This window comes from Puntigrus tetrazona, chromosome 7 (assembly GCF_018831695.1).
Source record: "Puntigrus tetrazona isolate hp1 chromosome 7, ASM1883169v1, whole genome shotgun sequence".
NCBI lineage: Eukaryota > Metazoa > Chordata > Actinopteri > Cypriniformes > Cyprinidae > Puntigrus > Puntigrus tetrazona.
Window position 1 is genome coordinate 8093576 of NC_056705.1, and position 26647 is coordinate 8120222.

Genomic DNA, 26647 nt, shown 5'->3' on the forward strand with positions numbered 1-26647 from the left:
ATCCGTACAGAAAGTTGTACCAAACAGTCTAATTTTAACCACTGCATGAGCAGAACTTAATCAGTTTCAGTTCATATCTGTAAATAACTGTACATTATTACTAGGTTATACATATTGTCACGTTTGGTGGTTTGACCAGGAAGGAGCACTCGAGAAACAAAATAAACTTAAACAGATTTAATCTCAAACGGGCAAAATAATAATAATTACAGGCAGGCAGGCAGGCCATAAACCACAAGTAGGTAACCTCCACAATTGGACAAACACACAGGACTTAAATATACAACATAACTGACTAAACTAACGAGACACAGCTGAAGACAATTATACAATAAACACAAAGGGAAGGTAGGGCACAGAGAGCATGTAGCACGAGACAAAAACAATACCAAAGAGTCCAGAGATGAGACATAACTCCCCCCTCCTGGAAGGTGCGTCCTCGCACCTAAAGTAACATAAAAAAAAACAAAAAAAAAACTAGGAATTGGGGATACTGGATCTTGGGAGGAGGTTCTGGAGGAGGACGGTCCCCAGGAGGGTGTAGGCAGACAGGAGTCCAGGGAGGTGCAGACGGAGGGAGGAGCCAGGGAAGAGATAGAAGGAGTCCGGAGCAGGAGGAGATCCAGAGCCCAGCCATGATGATCCATGGTGGAGCCGACGGAGGGAGGAGCCATGGAGGAGGAACGGCCATCGACTCTATGGGGCCGACTGGCACCTGCGGAGCAGGTGATGGAGGAGACTGAGGCGAAGAGCCAGGGTGACGCCGAGGCGCTGGAGGCCCAAGGCGACGCTGCAGGCTTCGGTGACCGATGCGGAGACGGGGGACAGGAAGGACGCGGTGGAGCCAGAGCGAGGTGGAGCCGGAGGGAAGGAGGAGCCTGACAGAGCTGGAGGGATGGAGGGATGAGGCGAAGCCGGAGGAGAGGAATCCTGAGGCAACAGATGGTCGACGACTGACCAAGGCAGAGCTGGAGGGACGATGTAGCCTGGTGGAGCTGGTGGACTGACGGACCACGGTGGAGAGGAGGAAGCTAGGAGCCTAGGGGGAGCCGACGGGTCTACGAGCAGAGGTGGAGTCCGGGACTCGGAGGCGGGACGGTGAGGCGAGGGATCCTTCACCCACGACGGCGATGGAGACCGGCAGGCCCGTGGCGAGCACCAGATGGTGAGCTGAGATTGAGCACAGAGGCTGCTGGGCGTGTGGCAAGGGTGGGAGGGTGGGAAAACTTGAGGCGGCAATGGACGGAGCACACATGGCGCGGGCACAGATACATGTGGTTCATCAGCCCTTTACCATATAAGAATATCATTTAAAGTCCATATATCAGCCACATCTGTTTTTATCATTTGGCTCAACGTGGGTTGGGTTCTCAGTTCTGGCTAAGAAGATGTGGACCAGTTTTGTGCCGGCAAACACTAACTAATCTGGGCCACACTTTAGCTGTTGATATGCACCAAACAAATTTGCTGGAAAGGCATGAGGGTGAGGACAAGTTAAGTCCAATACATCTAAAAATTGCATGCACCCTCTTGATGACAAAAACTTGAAATAAACAGTGCCACGTGTGCAGAGATGAACATTATTGTGGCTTCTTTGGATGTTTTACAACCTCTGTTTGTTCAGTTCTTGTAGAGGCACTTAAAGCTCTTCTGACTGCTCAGCCTGTATCATCCCAGATACTCCCAGAGGAGAGACTGTCACTCTTTCATGTGACATACAGGGGGAGGGTTGGACGTACAATTGGCAGCGTGGAGACAAACAGGACAGCTCTGAGGAGAAAGAACTCAAGATCACTGTAGAGAGGGAGCAGAAATGCAGGTGTTACAGCTGCAGACAGTCATTCTGTGATACTGTGCCTCTCTCTGTGTCGGGTGAGTGATCTGCACCGACTCACATCAGGACCTTGCTCAACTCGTATTTCAGTCCACTAATTGTCAAAATGTTGCATGCTTTTCAGTGTGACATGTAATTGTTCGCTACATTATGGCAGCATTGTAAAAGCAGAAAAAAGCTAAATCAGAACCGGAGATAAACATATTTTAATAATTATTTGTATTTTTTCAGGTTCAGAAGCTCCACTGCCGGTTCTCCCAGTTCTCAAACTGCTCAGTTTTCTGCTGGCAGCTTCTCCATATCCACTAGTGTCCGTCATACTGACAATCAAATACTACAGAGATCATGGTGAGATCCCTACAGATGGGGTTAACCTGATTGATTAACTAGAATAATCAATCAATCAGCATAATTATATATTTTGTGTTTTGCAGTTCAAATTTATGATATCGGTCATTATACTGTTACAGAGGAGTGAACGTCTGCAGTCCTGATTAAGTCAAATCAAAAATGTATATTAAACAATAATTAAATTAATATGTATTGTTCTTGTTTCCAACATCATTTAGTTATGTTTATAATTTTTCTGACAACACCAAGGCTGTTGCAAATATAGGCTTTCTGCTTTTTTCATCACTACACAAAAACTAGATGCTGACATAATCATTTGTCACTTGATGTTTCTTTTACTTAAGTACTAAAATATCGTACATTGATAATAACCTTAAATAGTATAAATATAAAAATATATATTTTTGGAACATCTGGCATAAGAAAAACGTGTGTTATCATTTGAAGCTGATTATGGAAATGATACACAAGTGATATTATTATTTTGTTACAAGCACACAGATTGTATGGTTAAGTGGTGAATTATTGATTGCGCAAACAACAGAAGTAGGCAAAAACTTTACACGTTAACACTTTACATTAGGGTTCATTAGTTAACTGCATTAGATTACATAAACCAAGATTGAACAATGCTTTTAAATCATTGATTAATCTTAAGTAAATGTTAATTTCAGCATTTACTAATGCTTTAATGAATCACAAGTTGTTTGATTAAGAGCAATTTAAAAAAAAAGTCTGAGAAATGTATGATATTCCAAACTTTTCCCTTTATGACAAAACTTTTGATGTTGTTTTTTGGATCAGATCAACTTTGACAGCTGAGCTCATCAATTGTTCTGCCTTCTCAAACCGCCAAAGCGAAAATAAGGACGTGCCACTGTGACTTCCTTTTTAGCTTGGCCAGGCTTGCAATCAACCCACCACTTGTTTTCTGTGCGCTTGCTGTTCATTGTATTTCTGTATTTCAGATCGCTGTGTCATGACAAACCTTCCAAGCAGACCTTAAACATTATTAAGTGATCCTTAAAGAGATTGCTCACCCCAAAACGAAAAGGACCCCATTATTTATTCACCCTCAAGTCATCTTAAATGTATTCTTCTTTCAAATTAGTTATATTTAAGAACATACTGGCTCTTCCAGGTTTTATAATGGCAGTGGGTGGGTGTTACTTTACCAGCAGTCCAAAAGACGTCCAATAAGCCGCATCAATCCATAAAAAAAGCTGATTGCTGGAGTCTAAACCCTTCATTGTTCATCCAGAGCGTTATATTATTGCCAATGTGCATATGCCAGTTAGTGGGAGCTATAGAGATCACAGTTTAAACTAATTTAAAAATGGATATATTCCTTAAAAAATGCCTTTACTCACTCCCTGAGCTGTGTGAGACATTTTTTACTATGGAAGGATACACTTTTTTGGACGTCTGAAAAATAACACCCATTCACTGCCATTATAATGCTTGTTTTTTAAATATATCTCCAATTAAATTTGTCTTAAAGAATAGGATGGCTTGAGGGTGAGTCAATTTACATTACATTACTTTACATTACCATGCATCTCACCCATATCTTGGGCAAATACTAGCATTGATTTGCCACCTTATTTCTGTTTCTGTCATTCTAAAACTAGTTAGCATTGGTTAAAAACGTTAGTGAACATGAACTAAGAATGAACACTAGTTCCACAGCATTTCAGAATTCACTAATGCATTATTAAAGTCACATGTATAATGTTATAGCACAAATCTATATGCTTCTGTGCCACTTACATAAATCTCAAAGCATCAAGAGGAAGCCGTAGGAGTGGCCATGGAAACCACAGCCTGTAATACGAGACAAACAAAAGTGAAAGCATTTTAGAGCACCTATATTTATCTAGAAGCTCAATGCAACAATCCATTAAAGATGGAGAACTACCAGCATGATGTGTTTTTGATGCAAATAGTCTCTCGAATGAGGAACTTGGACAAATACAACTATACTTTAAAATCAGGAGAAAGTCTGGAGGGGGGAACTGTGAGATCGACAAAGTGGGTAACAACACCTACAAGATAAGTTTTATGGACAAAAGAGGTAAGCGTTTTTAAGCGTTTAATGTAGTTAGAACCCATGCCATCTCATTTATGCTTCTCAAAACATAAAAATATTCCGTTTATTAAAATTACAGTTCTTTATTCTCATCAAAATGCATTTGTATTAAAGCCCAGGAAAGAGTACTAGAACGAAAAGATCATGCAATCAAAGTAGACGGACAAGAGGAGATCCAAGTTTCATTAAGACGTGAAAAAGTTGCTGAAAACAGTAAACCACCTACAGCACCCGCAGATCAGGTAGGTGGCACAGTCACAAAATAAACAGAGATTTTGCTTCGATTTCTATATGTGCTGTGCCTTGCTTCCTGCAAGGTGGTCAGACCTGTTTTTCAAAAACAAAAGGGAGACAAATCTCTGCATAGTTAGAGTAAATACCTTGAACAGTTCTCGGAAATCACCTGCTATGCATAACTTTACTTAAACTACAGTATATATTGACATGAAATAACATCATATTGACAGGAAATAACACTCAAAAATGGTCATATTCTTTAGATTCTGTGCCATCATTGAAAAGATACTCTAGTACTCCAACTGTAAAAATCAAGGCGCTTCAAGAGCCAAAAAATATCAATGCCTTGCTTTTAATTCGCTTGCACTGTACGCTCTTTGAACTATATAGTTAATATACTCAAATACATATTTTGCCAGACCTTCTCGAGTCTGGATCTAACTGTGTGTGGGTAGCAATCTATTTGTTTGATTTTTTTGCCATTTATAAGGGCTTTTTTGTTTTGTTTTTGATTGTTACAACTGAATTGTATTATTATCAGTCAGATTCTTACATTTAACCAAATTCATTTGGAATAATAAGACGCTATAGGGCTGATACCAATGAAATTATATCAGTATCAACAAAACACATTTTTGCACCGCGGACGTCTTATGTAGCATTTAAGTGTACACACTATTTAAAGTATGCATTTAGATTGCAATTGCAAGTTGCAAAAATAATGAGTTGAAACCTCGTTGATAAAAAATCTGGCAGTTTGGGATTCGTTTTTTGCTCTGTTTTTTATGTTGGCATGTCCATTTTAAATTTAAACTTACATTGTTAAGAAAACAATATACCAGGCTGGTACCAGTGTCAGAAAGTTTCAGATAATTGTCTTTACTTTTTTTCATTTGTTAGAAATGTGCAAGTGATAAAAATTGGGAGAAGGTTTTTAAACTCGACCATTATCTACTACGCTTCTTCAGTGACTGTAAAAGCCCATATTCAGATTTGGAAAAATGCCTTTCTAAGGCCTACAGCACTTTCAAGATCAACATTGACTGTGAAGAGTTGGTTGTGATGATGGACCCAACTGCCACAGCTTTTCTTCAGGAGAAATGGGAATTTGCCGTAGATAAAGTGCTTGAGACTCTAAAGTCACGCTATATCATCCACTTCGAGGTTGAAAGTGACAAATCTGCAATTCTCCAAGAAAACTCTTTCCTCCAAAGTGATAACTTAAAAATCTATTTTGAAGAACTAACATGTTTAGCTGTGGTGGTCGGAGAACGAACAGAAGTGGAGAAGATGTTTAAATTTCTAAGCGGCTTGCAGGAAAAAAAACGGCAGATTCAAGAACAGTGTTGTGTTTCAGAAAAACAATATGAGCTCATCAAAGAGCAGTTTGAGCAGTACGTGAGGTCTAATTTACCTGCTCTTAAGATCGCACAGGAACAAGCGGGTGTTGTTCTTCTGAAGGGTTCAGAGGAAGAGGTCCAAGCAGGTGAAAACAAGCTTTTAAAATTAACACGAGAAATCAAAAAGAAGAGGATCCCATCACATCGTGATCTAATGACCTTCTTGGAATCAAGTGGCAGTATACAGCACTTCCAAAACAGATTTCAGCAGAGCCTCCGCAGCCCGGTCGTGCTGGAGGCTTCAGGTTCAGATCTTCTTCTGTTGAGTCTGTCTGATGGAGCGCTAGAGGAGGCAGCCGCTGCTGTGCAGAGAGAAGTGTGTTTGGAGACTGTGCGCCTGGAGTCATCTGCATCTAATACACTGAAGGAGGATTTGAAGGAAGCCGTCAAACAGGCCAGTCGTGGAAGCGTTAAAGTCGAGGTTCAATACCAGGATGAATCAAGCTCTGACCCCAAAGTGCAACTGGTGGGCTTCACTACTGAAGTTGATAAACTGAAGAACATTTTACTGGAATATAAAAGAAATCAGCAGAGCCATCATGTCTCCCTGCCTCTACCCAGGCCAGAAATGGCAGAGCACTTCTCTGAGATCTTGGCGATGGCCGGTGTTAAGAAAAGCAGTGTGGATATAAAGACAACATGTCTGCCTACCCCATGCGTCCACCTCACTGGACCTCGCTGTGAAGTTGAGAGTTTGAAGGATGGTCTGAATTCATTTCTTCAGAGTATTGCCACTAAACAATGTGAAGTGAAAGGACCTGGAGTTAAACAGTTTTTTCAAGGTGACGGTGCAAGAAACTTGCAATTAGTGAAGAATTCTTTTGTGGTTGTGATACTGCCTATTGAGGATAAGCAAGAAAGAGTTCAAATTCCCAGAAACACAAGCAGTATCAGTCTCCAGCCATCTGCTTCTTACCAAGACTCTACAGATCGTGACGAAAAAATAAACATTAAAGTTGTGGTTGGTGGCCTTGAGCAACAACAGGTAAGGCTGAAGTGTCCTTATTTCGGATTACTTGTTAAAGGGGTCGTATGATGCTACATGCACTTTTACAAGTTGTTTGAAATGAAAAGTGTGTTAGCAGTGTGTGTTCACAACCACCCTAATCATAAAAATCCACCCAGTGCATTTTTTATTCTACTAAAATGACCCCTTTCTCAAACTGAGCCATTGTTGTGATGTCACACAGACAGGCCCCTCCCACAGTAGTTTGATTGACAGTAGCGTTTCAGCACAGACTATACTGGTGCCTTACCTCAGACCTGCACTGAGTGAGCTTTCATCAGTCTGAGATTATTGAGGTGTTTTGTTGTTGTAATAATAAACATTATTTAGTTGCTAAAGACAGCAGAGGATTAATGTTATGTTTGGTTCTGCAGAGAATGCTCCTCTAAACTATCTAAATGCGTCTGATCCAGCTTGACCTACAAAATACGTTTTTTTAATGAATCTTTGCAAATCGCCTTTCCTAATAACATGCTAATTAGCAAATTTCATGATGAATGCTGCTGAAGTAAACAATCCCTCAGAGAGTGGCTTGGAGAGAGGGGCGGAGTCAGCAGAGCTCATTAACATTTAAAGAAAAATTACACAATACTGATAGTTTTAAAAAGAGCTATTTTTGACAGGGTATTAAAGGTTTTTTACACTACCAATTAGAAATTTACATCATACTATGTTACAGACTTTTCATTAAGACTCATTTCAACTTGTGGAAATTGGACATTATATGACCCAACAACAGTACTAGTATTAATATGTTATACCTTCTGAACAGCACTGTTAAGTAACTATCATCACTCACTTAATTAACAGGCAGATGTGTTTGTGGCTCCGATGATCCAAACAAACATGACCTCAACCTTAATTGGATCATCCCTGTTGAATAAAGCAGGACAACAGCTTCAAAATAACTTCAACAATGCAAAAGGAAATCAGACTCTTAGGCCTGGAGAAGTGCTGGAGGTGGATGCGACACCAGCGTTGGGATGCTCCAAGGTTTTCTTCATAGAATGTGCTCCAAAAGGAAATAAGCACAACAGTGAAAAAGTATGACAATAAAAAATGGTTGAATATGTTGGGATTTAAAGAAAAGATTTAGTAGTTTTAACACCATTTATGTATTCTTTAAGGATGTGTTTTTGATGTTTTTAGGCGCTCCGCTCTGGGCTTGCCAGAGTTTTTGAGCTGTTTGAGCAGAACTCTTGGGGTTCGATTGCATTGCCAGTAATTGGACCCGGCATAGTGCTGTCAATAGCAGTCAAAGATGCTGTCAATATTCTTACTCATGAGATCTGTGAATTTTTATCTGGCCCTACTGGTCACCTACATTCCATCCATATCACAATAATGCCTAATTACGCTAATTCTGAAGAGGTAAGCTATAGCTATCACACGCACAATGCAATGAAGTTTATTGCAGTGATGTTTTTTCCTAACTCTTTTTTGGAATTATTTTCCAGATGTTCCAGACAGTCTGTGTGAATCTGAGTGCAAAAATGGTGGACAATGCAGGGCAAGGTAATAGATTTAGGAAAGCGCTGAAGGTATCCAATTTAATGGTATCCAATTTTCCCATGTCATCCATTTTGGGCAATTTAAATTTTCTTGATTTTTTTTTATTTTTTTTTATTTAAATCATAAGTCCTAATATTGAATTAACCACTTATAAGTCAGATATAATAGCACATGGACCTATCACATCACATTTTGTCACCATGACTTCAAAATCATAATTCTGTACATTCAAATTAGTGAATGAGAATCAAGCATCAGAATCGGATTCAGAATAAGATTTTGTGACCCAGAGTGCTCTTGCACACAGAGTATTTACTTTCACATGTAATCATTTAGCAGACACCTTTATCCAAAGCGACCTACAAATGAGCACAACGGAAGCAATCAAAATCAGCTAAAGAGCAATGACATGCAAGTGCTATAACAGTTAGGCTAACAGTCTCAGTTAGCCAACAAAGTACACTGTACAGTTTTTTTTTTTAATTGTATAATAAATATAAAGTAAACAAACAGAATAGAAAAAGAATTGAGCAAACTAGTGTTAGGGGCAGGTTATGCCACCAGGAGGGAACATTTAATGTAAAAGTCTGTGAAAGTGACTTTGTGCCTCTTTGGGAACAGAGCCAGGGGTGGTTTTATAGGCAAACATGAATGCCTTGCTCATTGCCCAGCTATTGGTAGCTAGTGCAAACAGAAGTATAATGTGGATTTTTTCACTTAATAAAAAGTGAATCTTGAAGCCGCATTCTGGATTAAATGTAAAGGTTTGATAGAACTGGCTGGAAGACCTACAGAGAGAACACTGCAATAGTCCAGCCTTGACAGAACAAGAGCATGAACCAGGCGTCGTGAAGCATGTTCCAATGTGATCTGAGAAAGTCAGCTGATTATCAATCATAACTAGAGAAGAGAAGTGGTCCAAGAAGCTGAGCCCTGTGGCACACCAGTAGTTAAATAAATTGGACGCATCATCTGTCCAAGATACCTTGAAGGACTTATCTGAGGGGCACGATTTAAACCACTGGAGTGCAGCTTCTGAGAGCTGACAGGAGGTTCTGCTAGGTTACTGTGTCAAAAGCAGCAGATTCAGACAACTATTGATGATATGCAGTCTGTGTGAGAAATGCAGACTCTTGGTTTAACACAGCTCATTGAAGTGTTTTTGCAATGAAAGGAAGAAGGTCTGTAGTTTTCTAAAAGAGACGGTTAGGTTAAGGTTAGGTTTTTAAGTAGCATGGTTATATGAGCCTGTCTGAAAGCTGAGGGGAAAGAGTGAGTGAGTGCAGGTACAACTGCAGGAAAAATGGCTTGAAGGAGATGAGATGGAATATGATCAAGCGAACAAGCAGTAGGATGTTCAAAAAGGACGAGTTTGGAGAGTACCGCCTCAGAGTGAATTGTTGTTGCATTGGAAAAATACAACGATTAAAGGGTTAATTCACCCAAACATAAAAATTAGCCTGTCTTTTACTTGCCTTAAAAGCATCTGGGTGTATGTGACGAATCCAATTACAGTTACATTAAACATTGTCCTGGCACTTCTAAGGTCTATCATTTGAAGCAGGAGGGTGGTTCCCTTTGTCATTCTAAAACATGCTAAATAAAGTGCGCATAAACATAATAAAACATCCTCCACATGGCTCGGGGTGAATAAAGGCCTCCTGTAGCAAATCCATGTGTTTTTGTATGATAAATATCCACATTTCAGATGTTCTCTTACTTATGCTGACTGAAGTAGCCTAAAGACGTGTAGGCCGCTCGAGGAAAGTGTTATTACATTATTTTTGGGGGATGTAACCTTTTAACCAAACCTGCACACATCGTTTACTTTCACCACAGCTCTGTTTGACTCTCTGACCTCTGACCTTGATGAGATCATCATGCCAGTACATGGGATTGAAATCCATCTAGTCTTTGGAGACATTACCAATGAGACTACTGATGCCATCGTGAACACCACCAACTTCAAGGACTTCCAGACGGCTGGTATTAATGTAGATTTCTAAACAATAACCAAAACATTCTTGATACAAAGTGTAGAGCATAAGTGAGTGTTTTTATCCTATCCATCACAGGAGTGTGTAAGGACATCCTAACTAAGGCAGGACCTCAAATTCAGACTCAACTAACAGGGGGTAAGAAAAACAAACTACTTCATCTTCTGATTTTTTAAATGAATTAAAAAAAAACTCTGTATACAAACATTGGAAGTATTTTAAACAGAATTTTTATAGGATGCATAGACTTATATTTTAGATGGAGTTTTAGAAAGGCTCAAGAAACGACAAATACTTAGCTGAACCCATTAGGAAAAATAATTAGAATGCACAACCTTCTCTGGGTATTAAACAATTAATAAATTAATGTACCATATGTCACTTTTAAAAAAAAAACTACATAATTGATTTAAATAATCCAGTATCTACATGCACTAAGTCATCTAACAAAATTCCTTACATATATTCTGTAGCTCATGTAGGGAGCGGGCAGATCTTCACAACCCCACCAGGAGGCTTCCCATGTAAAACCATCATGCATGTTTGTGGAGAGAGAAACCCTGAAGTTATCAAGACCTTGGCAAAACAAATAGTGGTTCAAAGTGAGCAGGGCTGCTACAGGTCTGTGGCCATTCCTGCGATCTGTGCTGGTCAGTAGCTTCACTATTTCTTACATTGAGATTTGTTTGTTTTATGTATTTTCACCCATCTTGAAGCTCTGTTTAAAAGTAATAATTGTTAAAGTCAGATTGTAAAATATCTCCATGTATTTTAACAGCTATGGGTGAATGGGATAGCAGGCATGTTTTGGCACCATAATTGGCTATGTCAAGATAAATTTGTTGGCTTTGCAGGACAAGGGGGTTTGGATCCAAGTGTGGTGGCCAAGTCCATTCTAGAGGGAATAAAGGATGGTATACAAGGAGCGAATCTGAATCATCTCAGAAATATTCGCATCGTTCTATTAAAGATTAACGTTTTCCTGGCATTCAAAACAACGGCAGAGCAAATTTTTGGTGGTAATATACAGTTAACAGGTAAATATGTGTAATGCAGATGCATTTCATTACTTGCCCAACTTACGCATTATAAAACGTAATTCAAAACATTCAATGTCACTTTTTGGCCATTCACTATTTTCAGCTCCTGGACCACTTTTAGCTACCAGTGTAACCACCAGAGGGCGCAGTGGATCAACTAGATCGACATCCCATTCCTTACCCTTACCAGTCACTTTGGACCTGAGTTCTATAGTGATGTCTTTGCCTGACACTGAGAGCAGAGCAGTATTTTTAGTCATTGGTTACACCAATAATGATGTTTCTGATGCCTGTAGAGAGCTTCAGCGAGCGTATGAGGTCCAGTGCTCCACACACACTTTCTCTCCTGATGAGATTGAGTGCCTCACTCTGGATGAGAAGGACCTGCTGCGCTCTAAAGTCAATTCTCTGCACCTGCAGTTAAAGGAGATCAGTTCTAATAGATGGGTTGTAAAAGGACTGAAGGAAGGAGTGAGTGAGGTGGCTATGCTGATACAAGATGCTCTTCGCAGACAGGTGAGAAGGACAAGCTATGACAGCACGCTGACATATAGCGCAGTTGTGCTATGAGTGTCCATACAGATACACTGCACTTATATATATTCTCCCAAACTCTAAGGTAAGAGAGAAGGACCAAATGTTCCTCTTCAGTCAAGTCACGTGGTGCATTCTGGGACCGCATGGGTAATTGGCAGAAATTACCAAAAGACATGAATTTTAAGCTTGAGAAAGCAGATGTGATAGATGGTATTGTGGATGCACAGGGTGTGAAATGGACTGTGGATTTAAAAACATGAAAGCACGAAATTTGACACAGGTGACCACTCTCAAACGACTGCAGAACTTGTCAGGTCAGCAACCGCTTTCAAAGTATATGAAAATATATGATCATGTTGTTCAGTGCTGTGTCAGATAAAATCTTCGCCTGGTTAAAATCCAATGATCTACATCTATTACGTTTTAGATTTCACTGTGCCAATCTACTGGGACAACATTACTGAGACTTTAGAAGTGATTGACCTAGATCAGTCATCCAAAGAGTACCAGACCGTGAAGATGGGCTTCAAGACGACTGTCAAAAAAACTGTGCTCAAGGTTTGAGACCTAACACCATCTCAAAAACCACACTGAAGAACATTAAAAACTCTAGCTACATAACATCTCAATTTATATCTGGGATTAGAGTTAGATACCTATTGTTTGTTTTTACCCTTTTGAAAGTATTGATCTAGTTATTGTACATTGTTATGATTTTTCAAGACAGTATAGTCTTTATAGTTTATAGTGCTTTTATGAAGAACAACAGGTCCATCAAATACATTTGTACAAATGCATTACAACAGATCCAGCGCATCCAAAATGTGAATCTTCGGCGATTATACGAGGGACGTAAAACAGAGCTGGAGAACAGAAATGATACCAGCGTGGGAGCAGGAGAGAAGATCCTTTATCACGGCACGTCAGAGGAATCCTGCTCATTAATCATGAAGTCAAATTTTAATCGCAACTTTGCTGGGCAAAATGGTAACTGTTGTCGTTTTTAAGGTTGATTAAATTAATAATATGCCTAAATTTTAAATTCTGTCAATATTTGTTTGTGAACGGTATACATCACCAAGGCTGATATTTGGCATTTTTGTTCTAAACCTGCTTGGTTGATAATGTCTTTTACCATCAGGGTCAAAAAATGTCAAAAATCATCATAAATTAAAGGTCGCCTCGCTCACTCCTATGAAGTCGTGCAATAACTGTGGGAGTGAAAAAAAACAACAGCAAGTGATGACAGAATTGTAATTTTTGGGTGAACAACATGCTATATTATGAACTTCCTCTTTGTAGTTTAACGGCCTGATAGATTTCCAGTCAGGCAGCTACTGATTACTTTTATTCTCTCAGCCACCCTCTACGGTCACGGGACATACTTCGCTGTGAACGCCAGCTACTCTGCCCAAACTACCTACGCGGTTCCAGCAGCAGACGGGACTCAGCTCATGTTTGTGGCTCGTGTGCTTACGGGTCACTACGCCCTGGGTCAGGGGGACATGAAGACGCCCCCTGTTCGTGTGGCACCTGACCTCTACGACAGCGTGGTGGATAACATGCAGAATCCCACCATGTTCGTGGTTTTCCACGACTGCCAGGCTTATCCAGACTACCTCATCACATTCAAATGAACTTCTTGGTTCTGCATCTATATGTTATCATTTAGGGGTTACACATATTTCATTAGTTACTACATACCTTTTTATGCATTATGCTGCAACTAACTGGTGCTCAGCAGGTTTTGGTGTCTTATATAATTCCAATTAATGATAGCATATAAAAACGAGTGATGCTCAGACAATCTTGAAATTCAGAAGAACGCACGAGCAGAAAATGTGCAATATTAAACTAGAAAGCTGTCTGTAGATTACAGTACCATAAGAAATACCCCTGTTAGTCTCACATTGAAACCAGATATTTACATACAGAACATACAGTCAAGCATTAAATCAAGGTAAACTTTTTCTGGTTTAGATCGATAAATATATATTTTTTGTGCATTTGTTAAATGTCAAAATCAAGCAAGGGATAATTTGATGGAATTTGTTTCATCAGTCAAAAAATGACATAGACTTCCTTAGTATTTGGTAGAATTGCCCCGAAACTTGGGCCAAACGTTTCGGGTATCCTTCCACAAGCTTGCTGGAATTTTGGCCCCCTCCTCTTGACAAACCTGGTGTAGTTGGGTCAGGTTGATAGGCCTTCTTGCTCCTTCCACAAATTCTCTATGGGACCGAGATCAGGGCTTTGTGATGGCCACTCCAATACCTTGACTTTGTTGTCCTTAAGCCACTTAGTAACTAATTTGGATGTACGCTTGGGGTCATTGTCCATTCGGAAGCTTTAACTTTCTGGCTGACGTCTTCATATGTTTCTTTAATTTATCCACAGAACTTTCTTTTCTCATGATGCCATCTATGCTATAAAGTGCACCAGTCCCTCGTGCAGCAAAGCAGGCCTGTGGTCGTCAGATTAGAAATTGGAAAGATTTTTGTCCCCATGTGCAGTCTGGCCTTTTTATGGTGGTTTTGAAGTAATGGCTTTCTCCTCCCAGAGTAACCTTTCAGCTCATGTTGGTAAAGGACTTGTTTTACTGCGTATAATGACACTGTCTTACCAGTTTCAGCCAGTGTCTTCACAAGGTCTTGATCAACAAGGGTTGATTCGTTCCTCTCTGGGATTCGATGATGGTTACACATTCCCACGTTTTTATACTTGCGCATTATTGTCTGAACGGATGAACGCGGGACATTCAGGCATCTGAAATTACGCCTAAGGATGAGCCACACTTGTGGAGCTCCACAATTCCTTTCCTGATGTCTTGGTTGATTTCTCTCGATTTTTCCCGTGATGTCAAAGAAGGAGGCTCTGTGTTTGATGTGTGCATCCACAGGTGTGCCTCCAGGTAACTCAAACGAAATCAATTAACCTATCAGAAGCTTCCTAAGCTCAGGGTCATCTGGAGTTTGCTTAGTGTATGTATACTTCTGACTTTGATGAAAGTACATAAAATACAAAATGCATAAAAATTCTCCCTTGCTCGATTCTGCCATTTTAACAAATTATTGACCTGATTATTTATTGACCTAAAAGTGAAAAGGTTTACTCTAATTGAACTTTTGACTTTTGATTGTGTTTTTTTCTGAAGTGCATGTAAATATCTGGTTTCAACTGTATAATCTGACGTCTAATTTGTCGCTTATGCCTACTGTACTGACATGCAGTTATGATTTCTATGAGCTCTTTGAAATGATTTGGTTGTATTCCAACTCTTCCTTCCCAGTTCCCATGTCCGCTTCAGGCTTCTCGCTATCATGAAGAAACCATTTGGCACAGTTTGGATGAGATTTAAGTGTTTGCGCAATCTGGCGACAAAGAAATGCATTCCTTTTAATCAGTAACCAGATACGCTTTCGTGAATCCATGAAGACTGTGTACATCATGATAAAAACACCTGCTCTTTTCTCATTTCTACTTTATCTGTAAATAATTTAGCTGCTGTATTTTTATAGATGCCTATTAGCTTTATTTCAATACATTTACAAATAGAATATTAAAATCTCCCGAAGACTTAACATGGCCAATATGTTCGAAATTCTAATCTAGCAGATGTCGTCGTGATGGTCCTTATCACAAGCACATTGACAAACAAGGGCTATAACAATAAAACATATTTACTAGAATGACTGAATGGGTTGAGGCGTTAAAGGAAGTGCTCCGAACCATGATAAACCTCATACTGTTCACACCTGTCAGTAAAGCTCTAAAACCACCATAAAAGATGTCTACGTGACTTGTGAGCATTAATTAAATTATATTTATGTTTGACAAACAGGCCCAAAGTTACAGTTGCAGTTCAATGAAGTCTTTTTATGCAGGCGGTTGAAGCTGAGGCTAAGAAGGATAAATAAAACGCACCTTGACAGATCGTGTGATTAGCTTGTGCTTGTGGAGATTTGTTCACTTTTTTTTCTTTGCATTTATACATTTCATCAATCAACATTCCAGTCCACCGAAGGCAATGCACATCTAACCACCAAAGCCTATTAATGTAAAAAATTATAACGCTATCTTGACCGCTGTTGGTGGTAATGCACACAAGTACTGGTACGAGGTGCTTATCAGAGTAAGTAAAGCTTTACTTTTACATTTACAGTGAAGCTACTTCGTTTTCCCGTTAATGAACTGACAGCTCACCCGTGTCTCTCCTCACAGGGGTTACACATGTGGGTAACTTGACCAAGCTTTAATATGTAGGTGAATTATTGATTAATGGGTAAGGAAACAATGTTGCTGCTGTGTTAAAATGAGTCACGCGGGCAAAGTGCAATCTTACTGACATAGTACAACAGCGTTTTATCGCATATTTCATTTGCTCTCACATGCCTGATCCGTCACCGAGCCCTTCCCGCTCTTTAAGCCTGGAGCTCGTCCAACAAAAGCAGAGTGAAAACAAGCTGGAGAAGAGAAATTTCGTCTTATCTGTATACAAAAAAGATTTGGCGGAAAGATGATGAAATCACTGTTTACCCTTTTCACTTCTCTGTAATTATTAACTCATTAGATGTTCTGTGTGTGTTTGTGTGTGTGTGTGTGTCTGTGTCTGTGTGTGTGTCTGTGTGTCTGTGTGTGTGTGTGTGTGTATGTGTATCTGTGTGTGTTTGTGTGTGGTCTGTGTGTGTGTTTGTGTGTGTGTGTGTGTGTGTGTGTGTGTGTGTGTGTGTGTGTGTGTGTGTGTGTGTGTGTGTGTGTGTGTGTGTGTGTGTGTGTCTGTGTGTCTGTGTGTGTGTGTGTCTGTGTGTGTGTGTGTGTGTGTGTGTGTGTGTGTGTGTGTGTGTGGTCTGTGTGTGTGTGTGTGTGTGTCTGTGTGTGTGTCTGTGTCTGTGTGTGTGTCTGTGTGTCTGTGTGTGTGTGTGTGTGTGTGTGTGTGTGTGTGTGTGTGTGTGTGTGTGTGTGTGTGTGTGTGTGTGTGTGTGTGTGTGTGTGTGTGTGTGTGTGTGTGTGTGTGTGTGTGTGTGTGTGTGTGTCTGTGTGTGTGTGTGTGTGTGTGTGTGTGTGTGTGTGTGTGTGTGTGTGTGTGTGTGTGTGTGTGTGTGTGTGTGTGTGTGTGTGTGTGTGTGTGTGTGTGTGTGTGTGTGTGTGTGTGTGTGTGTGTGTGTGTGTGTGTGTGTGTGTGTGTGTGTGTGTGTGTGTGTGTGTGTGTGTGTGTGTGTGTGTGTGTGTGTGTGTGTGTGTGTGTGTGTGTGTGTGTGTGTGTGTGTGTGTGTGTGTGTGTGTGTGTGTGTGTGTGTGTGTGTGTGTGTGTGTGTGTGTGTGTGTGTGTGTGTGTGTGTGTGTGTGTGTGTGTGTGTGTGTGTGTGTGTGTGTGTGTGTGTCTGTGTGTGTGTGTGTGTGTGTGTGTGTGTGTGTGTGTGTGTGTGTGTGTGTGTGTGTGTGTGTGTGTGTGTGTGTGTGTGTGTGTGTGTGTGTGTGTGTGTGTGTCTGTGTGTGTGTTTGTGTGTGTGTGTGTCTGTGTGTGTGTGTGTGTGTGTGTGTGTGTGTGTGTGTGTGTGTGTGTGTGTGTGTCTGTGTGTGTGTTTCTGTGTGTGTGTGTGTGTGTGTGTGTGTGTGTGTGTGTGTGTGTGTGTGTGTGTGTGTGTGTCTGTGTCTGTGTGTGTGTGTGTGTGTGTGTGTGTGTGTGTGTGTGTATGTGTGTGTGTGTGTTTGTGTGTGTGTTTGTGTATGTGTGTGTGTGTGTGTGTGTCTGTGTGTGTGTGCGTGTGTCTGTGTGTGTGTATGTGTGTGTGTGTGTGTGTGTGTGTTTGTGTGTATGTGTGTGTGTGTGCGTGTGTCTGTGTGTGTGTCTGTGTATGTGTGTGTGTCTGTGTGTGTGTGTGTGTGTGTGTGTGTGTGTGTGTGTGTGTGTGTGTGTGTGTGTGTGTGTGTGTGTGTGTGTGTGTGTGTGTGTGTGTGTGTGTGTGTGTGTCTGTGTGTCTGTGTGTGTGTGTGTGTGTGTCTGTGTGTGTGTGTGTGTGTGTGTGTGTGTCTGTGTGTGTGTTGTGTGTGTGTGTGTGTGGTCTCCCGAGGCCTTGTTTCACATACTTTTTTTTATTTTGTTGTAAAAAGGAAAATACATTTTTAGACAATACTGTTTTCGTGTAGGCTTCAATATGTATAAAAATTTTACATATTTATATATCATTAATTATTTTCCTCTCTCATAATGTGATCGTTTAAAGAAAAATAAGAGCGTACTAATGAGCGTAACTAATGATGCATGAATTTGTAGACAAATAATAATAAGAATATAAGCAATCATGGGTTATATACATATATATATATATATTAGTGCTATAATGTGTGTGTAATTATGCACATATAAAAAACCTGTTTCAAGTAGCATGGGTATATTAGTAGTAAAAGCTAAAGATATATAAAAACTTTAAAACAAAAAAGACTTTAAAACATTCGGACAGCCTTTTTTTTTTTTTTTTTTTTTGCACACCTCAGTTTCCAGATTTTCACATAGTTGAAAACTACCCTAACTAAGCTTATTTATTCAGCTTTCAGGTTATGCATAAATGTCAATTTAGAAAAATTGACCCTCATGACAGCTTTTGTTCTCCATTATCACATATACATATTTATATATCATGTGCACAAAAACGTACTTTGGATGTACGATTCGAGAACTTGTTTAAATGTGTCATAGTAGCCTACATTTACAACAGTGTGAAACTTTATTTCATGCAAAATAGCTTTAGATCTTCAAACGATGCAGAATTTTTATTTTTTCACTCTTTGTCTGCTTGTGCCACCAGAGCTGTGATTTTGGCCCACTCTTCTTTTGCTTTTAGATTGGCAGTTCAAAGTATCGATTTTGTGGACTAACTTGTTTTCAGTCACTGATTTCCAGACGCTTTTGACTCATCGGTCTACAAGACTTTCTCCCACAAGGCTGGAGGATCATATTTGGTTTCGTCTGGGATAGATGAGTCACAAACGGTCACCTTTACCGATGCAAAAGAGCGCCGCGCTCCCTTCTGTCCTGACCTTGAGGTGTTTGTGGCTTCCTGAGGCATCGCTGGGTTCTGGGAGGAATGATCTTCTGGGGAAGCTCGCTGCTGATGAATCCGGACACGATTTCTCTGATTCCGGTTCTTCGGAGACAATTTATTTTGGAAGCCTTCCCAGGCTCTTGCTCATCATTTCTGGAACTCCTTTCATCTTCTGCGCTGAAAGACTTTTAAAACCCCTGAAGATTTGAGATTCAGTAAAATCGCTCGATTACTAAACGCTTACGTTGAACACGAAGAACAATTTAGAAATCGTTTCGCGCTTAACTATAGGTTGCCTTTCTTTTATGTAAGATGACGCTTTCATTTGTGGAAAAAATAAAAATCACAGCGCTATTTTGAGAGAGAAGGAAAGAGAGAGAGGCATCTGAGCCACAATTAAGTGTAATGCAGGACAATATTAACAAATATTGCTTAAATTTTATATTTGATTCATGGACTTCTCTGGGTTGCCTTGAAAAACCATTGGAAATACTTTTGCGGTGTCGTCAGCTGTGTTTTCTCATGTCCATAGTAAAAACAATACAATACTGTCTTTGGCAGCACAAGTGTATTTCTTTTTGTCTTAGAGTTCACGTCAAAATTCAGAGGAGCCCGAGTAAGTCATCTGTTGTCTTTGGCAGCAGATATCACGCTTACTTATAAACAGAGCAACATTTTGACATTTTCTTCACTGAACTATCTGTAGTATTTCAATGTGTCATCAGAGATTTCACTACTTCTGTGATGCTGCAATGGTTAAAGGGGAACTGCGGGTGACACACGCAGTCAAACGCATGATTCAATCAAGTTTTCTGAACTGCCGCGAACGAACCTGAAAGCGCAAGACTAAACACGCTTTTGTCTCGAGGTGAAGTTGAAAGCGTGCGTGTTTGTGCCTTTGAATAAATCAGAATAAAATTGCAATGAAAATGCTATGATGTTTTTAACGGAACAGTTCGCCTTTATTTATATTACAGATTGCGTCAGTACAAATGCACGGTGTTAAACAGAAAAGCAGTACGTTTAGCACTATTTTTTTTTCGCTAAGTAACATATTCAATGCATCAGGTTTTTCTGAAACATTTAATATGATATAGTTTATCTGTGTGTTGCGGATTATGATAATTATATGGGCAAAAGGAAAGAGCTCTTTCTAACAGTAAAGCAGATAATAAAATATAATTATATATTTATCACACTATATTTTCCATTAATATGTCTTAGTAAGATGACATTTAAATGCTTGGGGTTTTTTTTTTTTTTTTTTTTTTTTTTTTATCAAAGCTGAAAACTTACAATGCAATGCAATTGCGCAATTTATGATGAATCATATAACCCTAATCGTGATCATTTCTTCAGTTTAGCAGGTGTTCCCCTTGAAATATTAGCATAAAAGTAACGTATATATATTTACAAGAGTTCATTAAATAAGCGAGGTACACATTTTGCAAAAAAAAACCCAAAAACGTTACAAAACCGTAACAGTTCAGTTATTTCAGTGCTGTGCATGCGTCCGATGCAGCAAGCTTTATTAGGTCTCCACGGCTTCTGCCATCTCAGTTGACATTGTACTGTTTCCAAATCTCTTTACTACCAAGTGCAATTTCGATTGAATAAGAGTGAGTTCCTAGGAAGAGAACAATAGTGAGAAAGCGTAATTGCGCAATAAACTCTCTGGCCCTGTGTGGGAGTGTCTCTCTATAAAAGTGAGAGTGTAGGCCACCGTCAGACGCACAGCCAGCGACTGCAGCAGACCTTCCCCGGCATTGCTCTCAAACACAAACCCGACTCAGGATGACCGAGTTCAGCGCATCTGCCTTCACGCTTGTGATCTGCGCGGCCGCTCTGCTGTCCAGCGCTGAGGGTGAGCGGACCGACTCGTTCTCGTCAGGCTTTCTCTTTGATGAATCTCGGGGGTAATCTCACGGCCGTTCTCTCTCTCTCTCTGTCGCTGCAGGCATCCCCAGACCCTTGCATCTACGCTGCGAGTGCATCAAGACGCATTCGGAGCCAACGGTGCCGACCAACAGAATACTGTCTCTGAGGGTGATTCCCGCTGGGCCGCACTGCAAAAACGAGGAGATCATGTGAGTGCGAAAGCCTATACAAACGTCTATAGAAACGTTAGAAATCTCTGCGTTGTCATTTAAAATTAGCCTGGATGGTGCATCCTGGTGTACTTCGTTTGAGGAGTTAAGCATTAGTGGGCACTTGTTGGTGCTTTACTTTCACCGCATTCAGTGAAACGTTCAGATTAAGGTTCAGACATAGATCTTTAGGGTCATGAGAGCATGCGAACACTTGATGCTTTGTGGACGGCTCGCCTAATGAACGAAATTCGGTTATTATTTACTCGCCTTCAGTCTGCTTGAGTTTTATCTTCACCGGTATAGATGCTAAAAATAATAATAATAATAAAGGGAAAAATAATTAATGTATAAATAAAAAACATTTTCTTTTGCGGTGTTTAAAAATGAGGGGCTTGGACATTCTGCTAAGTAACTCATTTTTGTGTTCCTCAAGTAAATAAAGTACAAGTCTGAGTACAATAAAGCAACGCTTGAGGGCAGATGCGATGACCCGAATGTTTATTTTTGGGGATGTGATTCATGCGCTTTATTTTATGCAATAGTAAAGATAAAATCATTACAAAGATTTTAAAGAATTTGTCTCTTACAGCGCCAGGATGAAGAAAGGAAGCATGTGTCTGGATCCGGCAAAAGCCTGGGTGATTTCTCTCAAAGAAAAGTAAGTTCTTGTCTGTGACTCAAAAGTTACTCATTAGCATGATTTTAATTCACTCATATTAACGATAATATTGAATGCTTTTAAATTCGGACGACGAGGCAGTTTGGAGCATTCTTCAGACGCTAACGTGTCTCTTCGTGTTTGCAGATTCAACAACAGAAGCGTCAACCATTTAAAGAGCAACTGAAGACAACTGGTTCAGCTATTATTGTAATATAGAATTTTTTATTTTGTCGTCTCTGGTTTATAAATGAAGTATCGAATGTGAAGCTGCGCCTTTTCTACCACCTGTTTTATGAAACTTTACTGTAACCTAGCCTGACCTTCATCGTATTTTTTTATTAAATTATATTTATTGTTGTTGCGTCGCTGAATTGCATTTTCATGTTTAAAAAGTTTCGCGTCGGTCTCGGATACGTTTGACACGTTTGCAATAATAAAAACCAAAAAAACTTGTCATGATGGATATTTTAGTCGATCTCTATTGTGCTTCTTTGTCGATCATTGCACCATTCACACAAAAATGAATTACCTTTCCAAACTTCTCCCTCAGAACCCAAAGTAAGATTAATAAGAACGTGTTCTGCGACGTGTCACAATAAACGGGGACTGAAGTTAAAGGAAAAAACATAAGCTGCCATTAAAAACTCTTGCACTCTAAAGCCTCGTTCGGTCTGTACGGCCAAATCTGATTCACATGAACACATCATACATCTGCTATTATACACACCCCACAGAAGCCATGCGCTCCTAAAGGGCCATATACTAATGCGTACTTGTGCTTAGTTAATGCACATCGCAATCATCTCAGTAAACAGGAAGTGGAGGAAGATGCCTTTTTGCAGCCTTTATCTATAAACTTAGGAGAGTCGTGATGATTGGAGAAGGCTTAACTGATCAATCATACTCACTGTCTGCCGCTGGTCACTTGATCAATACTTAAAATAACTTTTCTTTTAGGATCCGCTCTTAAGGGAGACTAATATATATATATGTGTGTGTGTGTGTGTGTGTATATATATATATATATATATATATATATATATATATATATATATATATTTACCTCTATGGTGCTCGATCGAGCTGAGACTTGTGTGTGTATGTGTGTATATGTGTGTGTGTGTGTATGTGTATGTATATGCTGCCCCTATATTGGTGCTCGAGAGCTGAGACTAGTGTGTGTGTGTGTGTGTGTGTGTGTGTGTATGTGTGTGTGTGTATACTGCATACCTCTATGATTGCTCTAGGCTGAGACTAAAGTGTGTGTGTGTGTGTGTGTGTGTGTGTGTGTGTGTATGTATATACCTCTCTATGATTGCTGAGGCTGAGACTAGTGTGTGTGTGTGTGTGTGTGTGTGTGTATATATATATATACACTCTATGGCTGCTCAGTAGCTGAGACTAGTGTGTGTGTGTGTGTGTATGTGTGTGTGTGTATATATACCTCTACCAGTTGCTCGAGGCTGAGACTAGTGTGTGTGTGTGTGTGTGTGTGTGTGTGTGTGTGTGTGTGTATATATATATCCTGCCTCTATGATTGCTCGAGGCTGAGACTGAGTGTGTGTGGCCGTGTGTGTGTGTGTGTATATATACCTCTATGATTGCTCGAGAGCTGAGACTGTGTGTGTGTGTGTGTGTGTGTGTGTGTGTGTGTGTGTATGTGTGTGTGTGTGTGTGTGTGTGTGTATATATATATATACCTCTATGATTGCTCAGGCTGAGGCTGAGTGTATGTGTGTGTGTGTGTGTGTGTGTGTGTATAGCCATACCTCTACCATTGCTTACTCGAGGCTGAGACTAGTATGTATGTGTGTGTGTGTGTGTGTGTGTGTGTGCTTATATATATATATATACCTCTATGATTGCTCGTGTGTGTGTGTGTGTGTGTGTGTGTGTGTGTAGGCTGAGACTAGTGTGTGTGTGTGTGTGTGTGAGCTTTGCACAGTTTTTATATAGGTGTGGTGAACATGATTAATGTTTTAGCGCATGTCTCCTGTAATCAGTCACTTGAGACATGGTGGTCAGTCTCTGCACAGTTTTTTTATATAGCGCCCAATTAACATTTTTTAGTGCAGGGCCAAATTCTCAAACGATAAAAATAATAAACTGAAAAACGACTTAACCTTTCGAAACGGCACATTATTCAGTATTATAACATTTCTCATTTTACTGCGCGTTCTCACTTCAGAGATATTTTTCTTATAAATTATAACACTATAGCTGGTGTTATTATATCGTCAGCTGTAATAGGTTTCAATGGATTACAGCGCGCTTTCTTTTGTAACACCCATTAGAACAAGTTAGAAATGGTTTTTATTCTCTCACGCTTTTGCCTTCCTTGAAAGGTCTGAAACTGTGCAAAAACCGTGAACGTGAAAACGTAGGCACTTATTAAAATATCTGGTCCCGCTTCTACAGGTTAAAGAGGTTAGGCTGGCAAAAAGTCTCTGGAATGGCTGGGGTGCGTGTGAATATAAGCGTCGTTTGAAAGGCAAAATCCTTCCAAAGGCAAAGGTGGGATTAAATGCTGTGTTTATCGGGTATGTTTAAAGGCTTCTTAAAACTGAAATGATCTCTGTAAACGCGGTGGGCAAGTGCCTGACTAATGACTGATGTATTTTAGAAAGGAAGAATTAGGAATGCATTGCTTTGATTAAATAATATGCAATGCTACCATCCGTAAAAATCCAGGTTGCATGCAGTCAGCTCTTTATGTGAAGTTACTGTGCTTATCTTATTGTATATTTTTATGACATATTGTTGGCTTTTGCTCAACCTGTTTTTGGGAAGGCCTGCATCTTTTACTTGCTTACAGATCATTTCTGGTTGAAATCGCTCACAAAGCTGTAAATAATACATCACCGTGGGTTATTTGTAAAATCACGCTTTATGAAGCCTTCTGGGTTCATTCGCTGGAATTTGGGTTTACTGAAGGAGGACCTGTTCTTAGAATTGGTTTTTATAAATGTGATGTCAGCCACGGGTTCTTTAAAAGAAAGTCCTGCCAAATTATAAACAAACACTATCAAGTGACGGTGAAAGACGGATACTCTCAGAGAACATCTGCCGTTTAGAAGCTTGCGCGACTGATCACTTCAAGTTTCTAGCGATGAAACTCACATCATTCGTTTTTCTGACATGCGTGACACTGCTCTTCACGGCAGAAGGTAAGCATCATTTTTGATCGGCACTTATAGCCGCTATCACATGCTTGTTTATTCAAGGTTTCGAGATGCTTGTATGCGTTAGGTATATAGCGTAAGGCGGCACTAATGCTCTTCTTTTCTATCTTGTTTCATTAAGTCATCGATGCCAGGCTACAGCTACGCTGCCAGTGTGCTAAAACATATTCAGGAAAACCATTTAACCCCTAAACTAATACAGAAAGTAGAAATGGATTCCTACCGGCTACTGGTGCAAAGCATTGGAGGTCATGTGAGTGTGGCATCAATGATCGAGGCAATGCAGAGGAGACTAAACGCATGGTAAAAAAATGCTACTTTGATGACCGAAACTGTTTTTTTGGTCTTACACAGAGCCACTCTGAAAAATGGACAGACGTGCCTTCAATCCCAAAGACGAATGGGTGAAAAGATCATCGAAGGATAATTTCACGCCCGTGTCCGTCGGGTTTTTCCTGTATGCTGTGGCGCAGATTTTCTTCTGCATATTTCTGCAGACCTGTGAAGAAAAAGCCTCGGCTGCGTTTCGGCTGAAGGCAACATAGCTGATTAACATTTTGCATGAGCGTGGAACACGTATGAAGAAATATATATATATTATTATGTTGCTGTTTGGACAATCTTCAGTTGTTTTGTCTACTTGGCCAGCCGTACGATACAACCTATTTTAATTACAGTATACTCCATATATTTTAAATGATTATTTTATCGATTTTAACGTTTATGTGCATGACTTCGATTTGTTTCCTTTTCTGGCTAGTGGCATAAAGTAAATACAAAAAGGAAGGAGTTCAGTGGTACGTGAGTGAATGATCGCACTGTTTATTCTGTGTAGTAAGCTGTCGGCAAACATGAAAAAACTACGTTTGTGAGACTATTTGCCGTCTGGAAAAACCGGTGATTTCATAACACATAATAAATGATGCAAGATGCTTTACTTCCACTGATCTTGTCTCTGAAGTGTTAAAAGCGTAGCTCTAGTTTCCACATCGAATGCCTTTCTCCTGCACTGAAGTCATAGCAGAGTAATAAATGTAGCTTGTCAAGAGGGTCTTATTAACCCATTTGTCTTCTTGCATCATGGCTCTAAACTGACCTTTTTCTTTGTATACATTTTGGCGGATTTATCTTTCCTGATAACATGACTTGCTTCTTCGTGCTGATCTCTGTTCAGCCTCACAATGAGCTATTAGACCAGTTTGGGAACACATATATATCATAACCACGTTTCTTAACTGTTGGGTAGTGGCCAAAACACGGATGAAATAATAAAAACGCAGCCACTCCTTTAGCTGAGCATATAGTAGTTTGGACAGTAATATAAAGTGGGTGTGTTGTTATTATTGAATATGTTTTTAAAGGGAAAAAACACTTCATTTTGTTTGACTGGATTTCAGTAAGCAGTACTTTGCTGCAAATTCTTCTGTAAACTATTGCGCACTGAGAAATAATGGCGTAACTGCAAATCCTTGAAACAGCCGGGTGGAAACACAAAAAACATGCCCACGACTGGATGCTGACCCTTCTCTCTGGTTCGGGACTCAATTATTCTGTTCAGTCAAATAAAACTTGTTCTGTATACGTCTCAGCTGTTCAACGTTCAGAATTAATACAAATAATTCACACATTAAGACATTTGCTGTAAATAAAAGCATACGGATGTGTGAG

General features: G+C 39.9%; 2 protein-coding genes across 2 annotated transcripts; both read left to right on the forward strand.

Moving 5' to 3' along the window:
• Positions 1 to 672: 672 nt before the first annotated feature.
• Positions 673 to 15584, forward strand: LOC122349608 (protein mono-ADP-ribosyltransferase PARP14-like). Its single transcript, XM_043245718.1, has 19 exons — positions 673 to 802; positions 1678 to 1872; positions 2066 to 2182; positions 4116 to 4259; positions 4389 to 4516; positions 5412 to 6896; positions 7728 to 7961; positions 8067 to 8288; positions 8375 to 8432; positions 10269 to 10415; positions 10505 to 10564; positions 10900 to 11076; positions 11281 to 11463; positions 11570 to 11982; positions 12086 to 12150; positions 12199 to 12317; positions 12431 to 12561; positions 12810 to 12990; positions 13363 to 15584. Exons 1-19 carry the CDS (start codon positions 673 to 675, stop codon positions 13638 to 13640), a joined length of 4467 nt encoding a protein of 1488 aa, XP_043101653.1. The 3' UTR covers positions 13641 to 15584.
• Positions 15585 to 20790: 5206 nt separating this feature from the next.
• LOC122349239 (interleukin-8-like) lies at positions 20791 to 22154 on the forward strand. The gene is made up of 4 exons (XM_043245213.1): positions 20791 to 20910; positions 21004 to 21133; positions 21726 to 21794; positions 21942 to 22154. Exons 1-4 carry the CDS (start codon positions 20841 to 20843, stop codon positions 21979 to 21981), a joined length of 309 nt encoding a protein of 102 aa, XP_043101148.1. The 5' UTR covers positions 20791 to 20840; the 3' UTR covers positions 21982 to 22154.
• The last annotated feature ends 4493 nt before the right edge of the window (positions 22155 to 26647 follow it).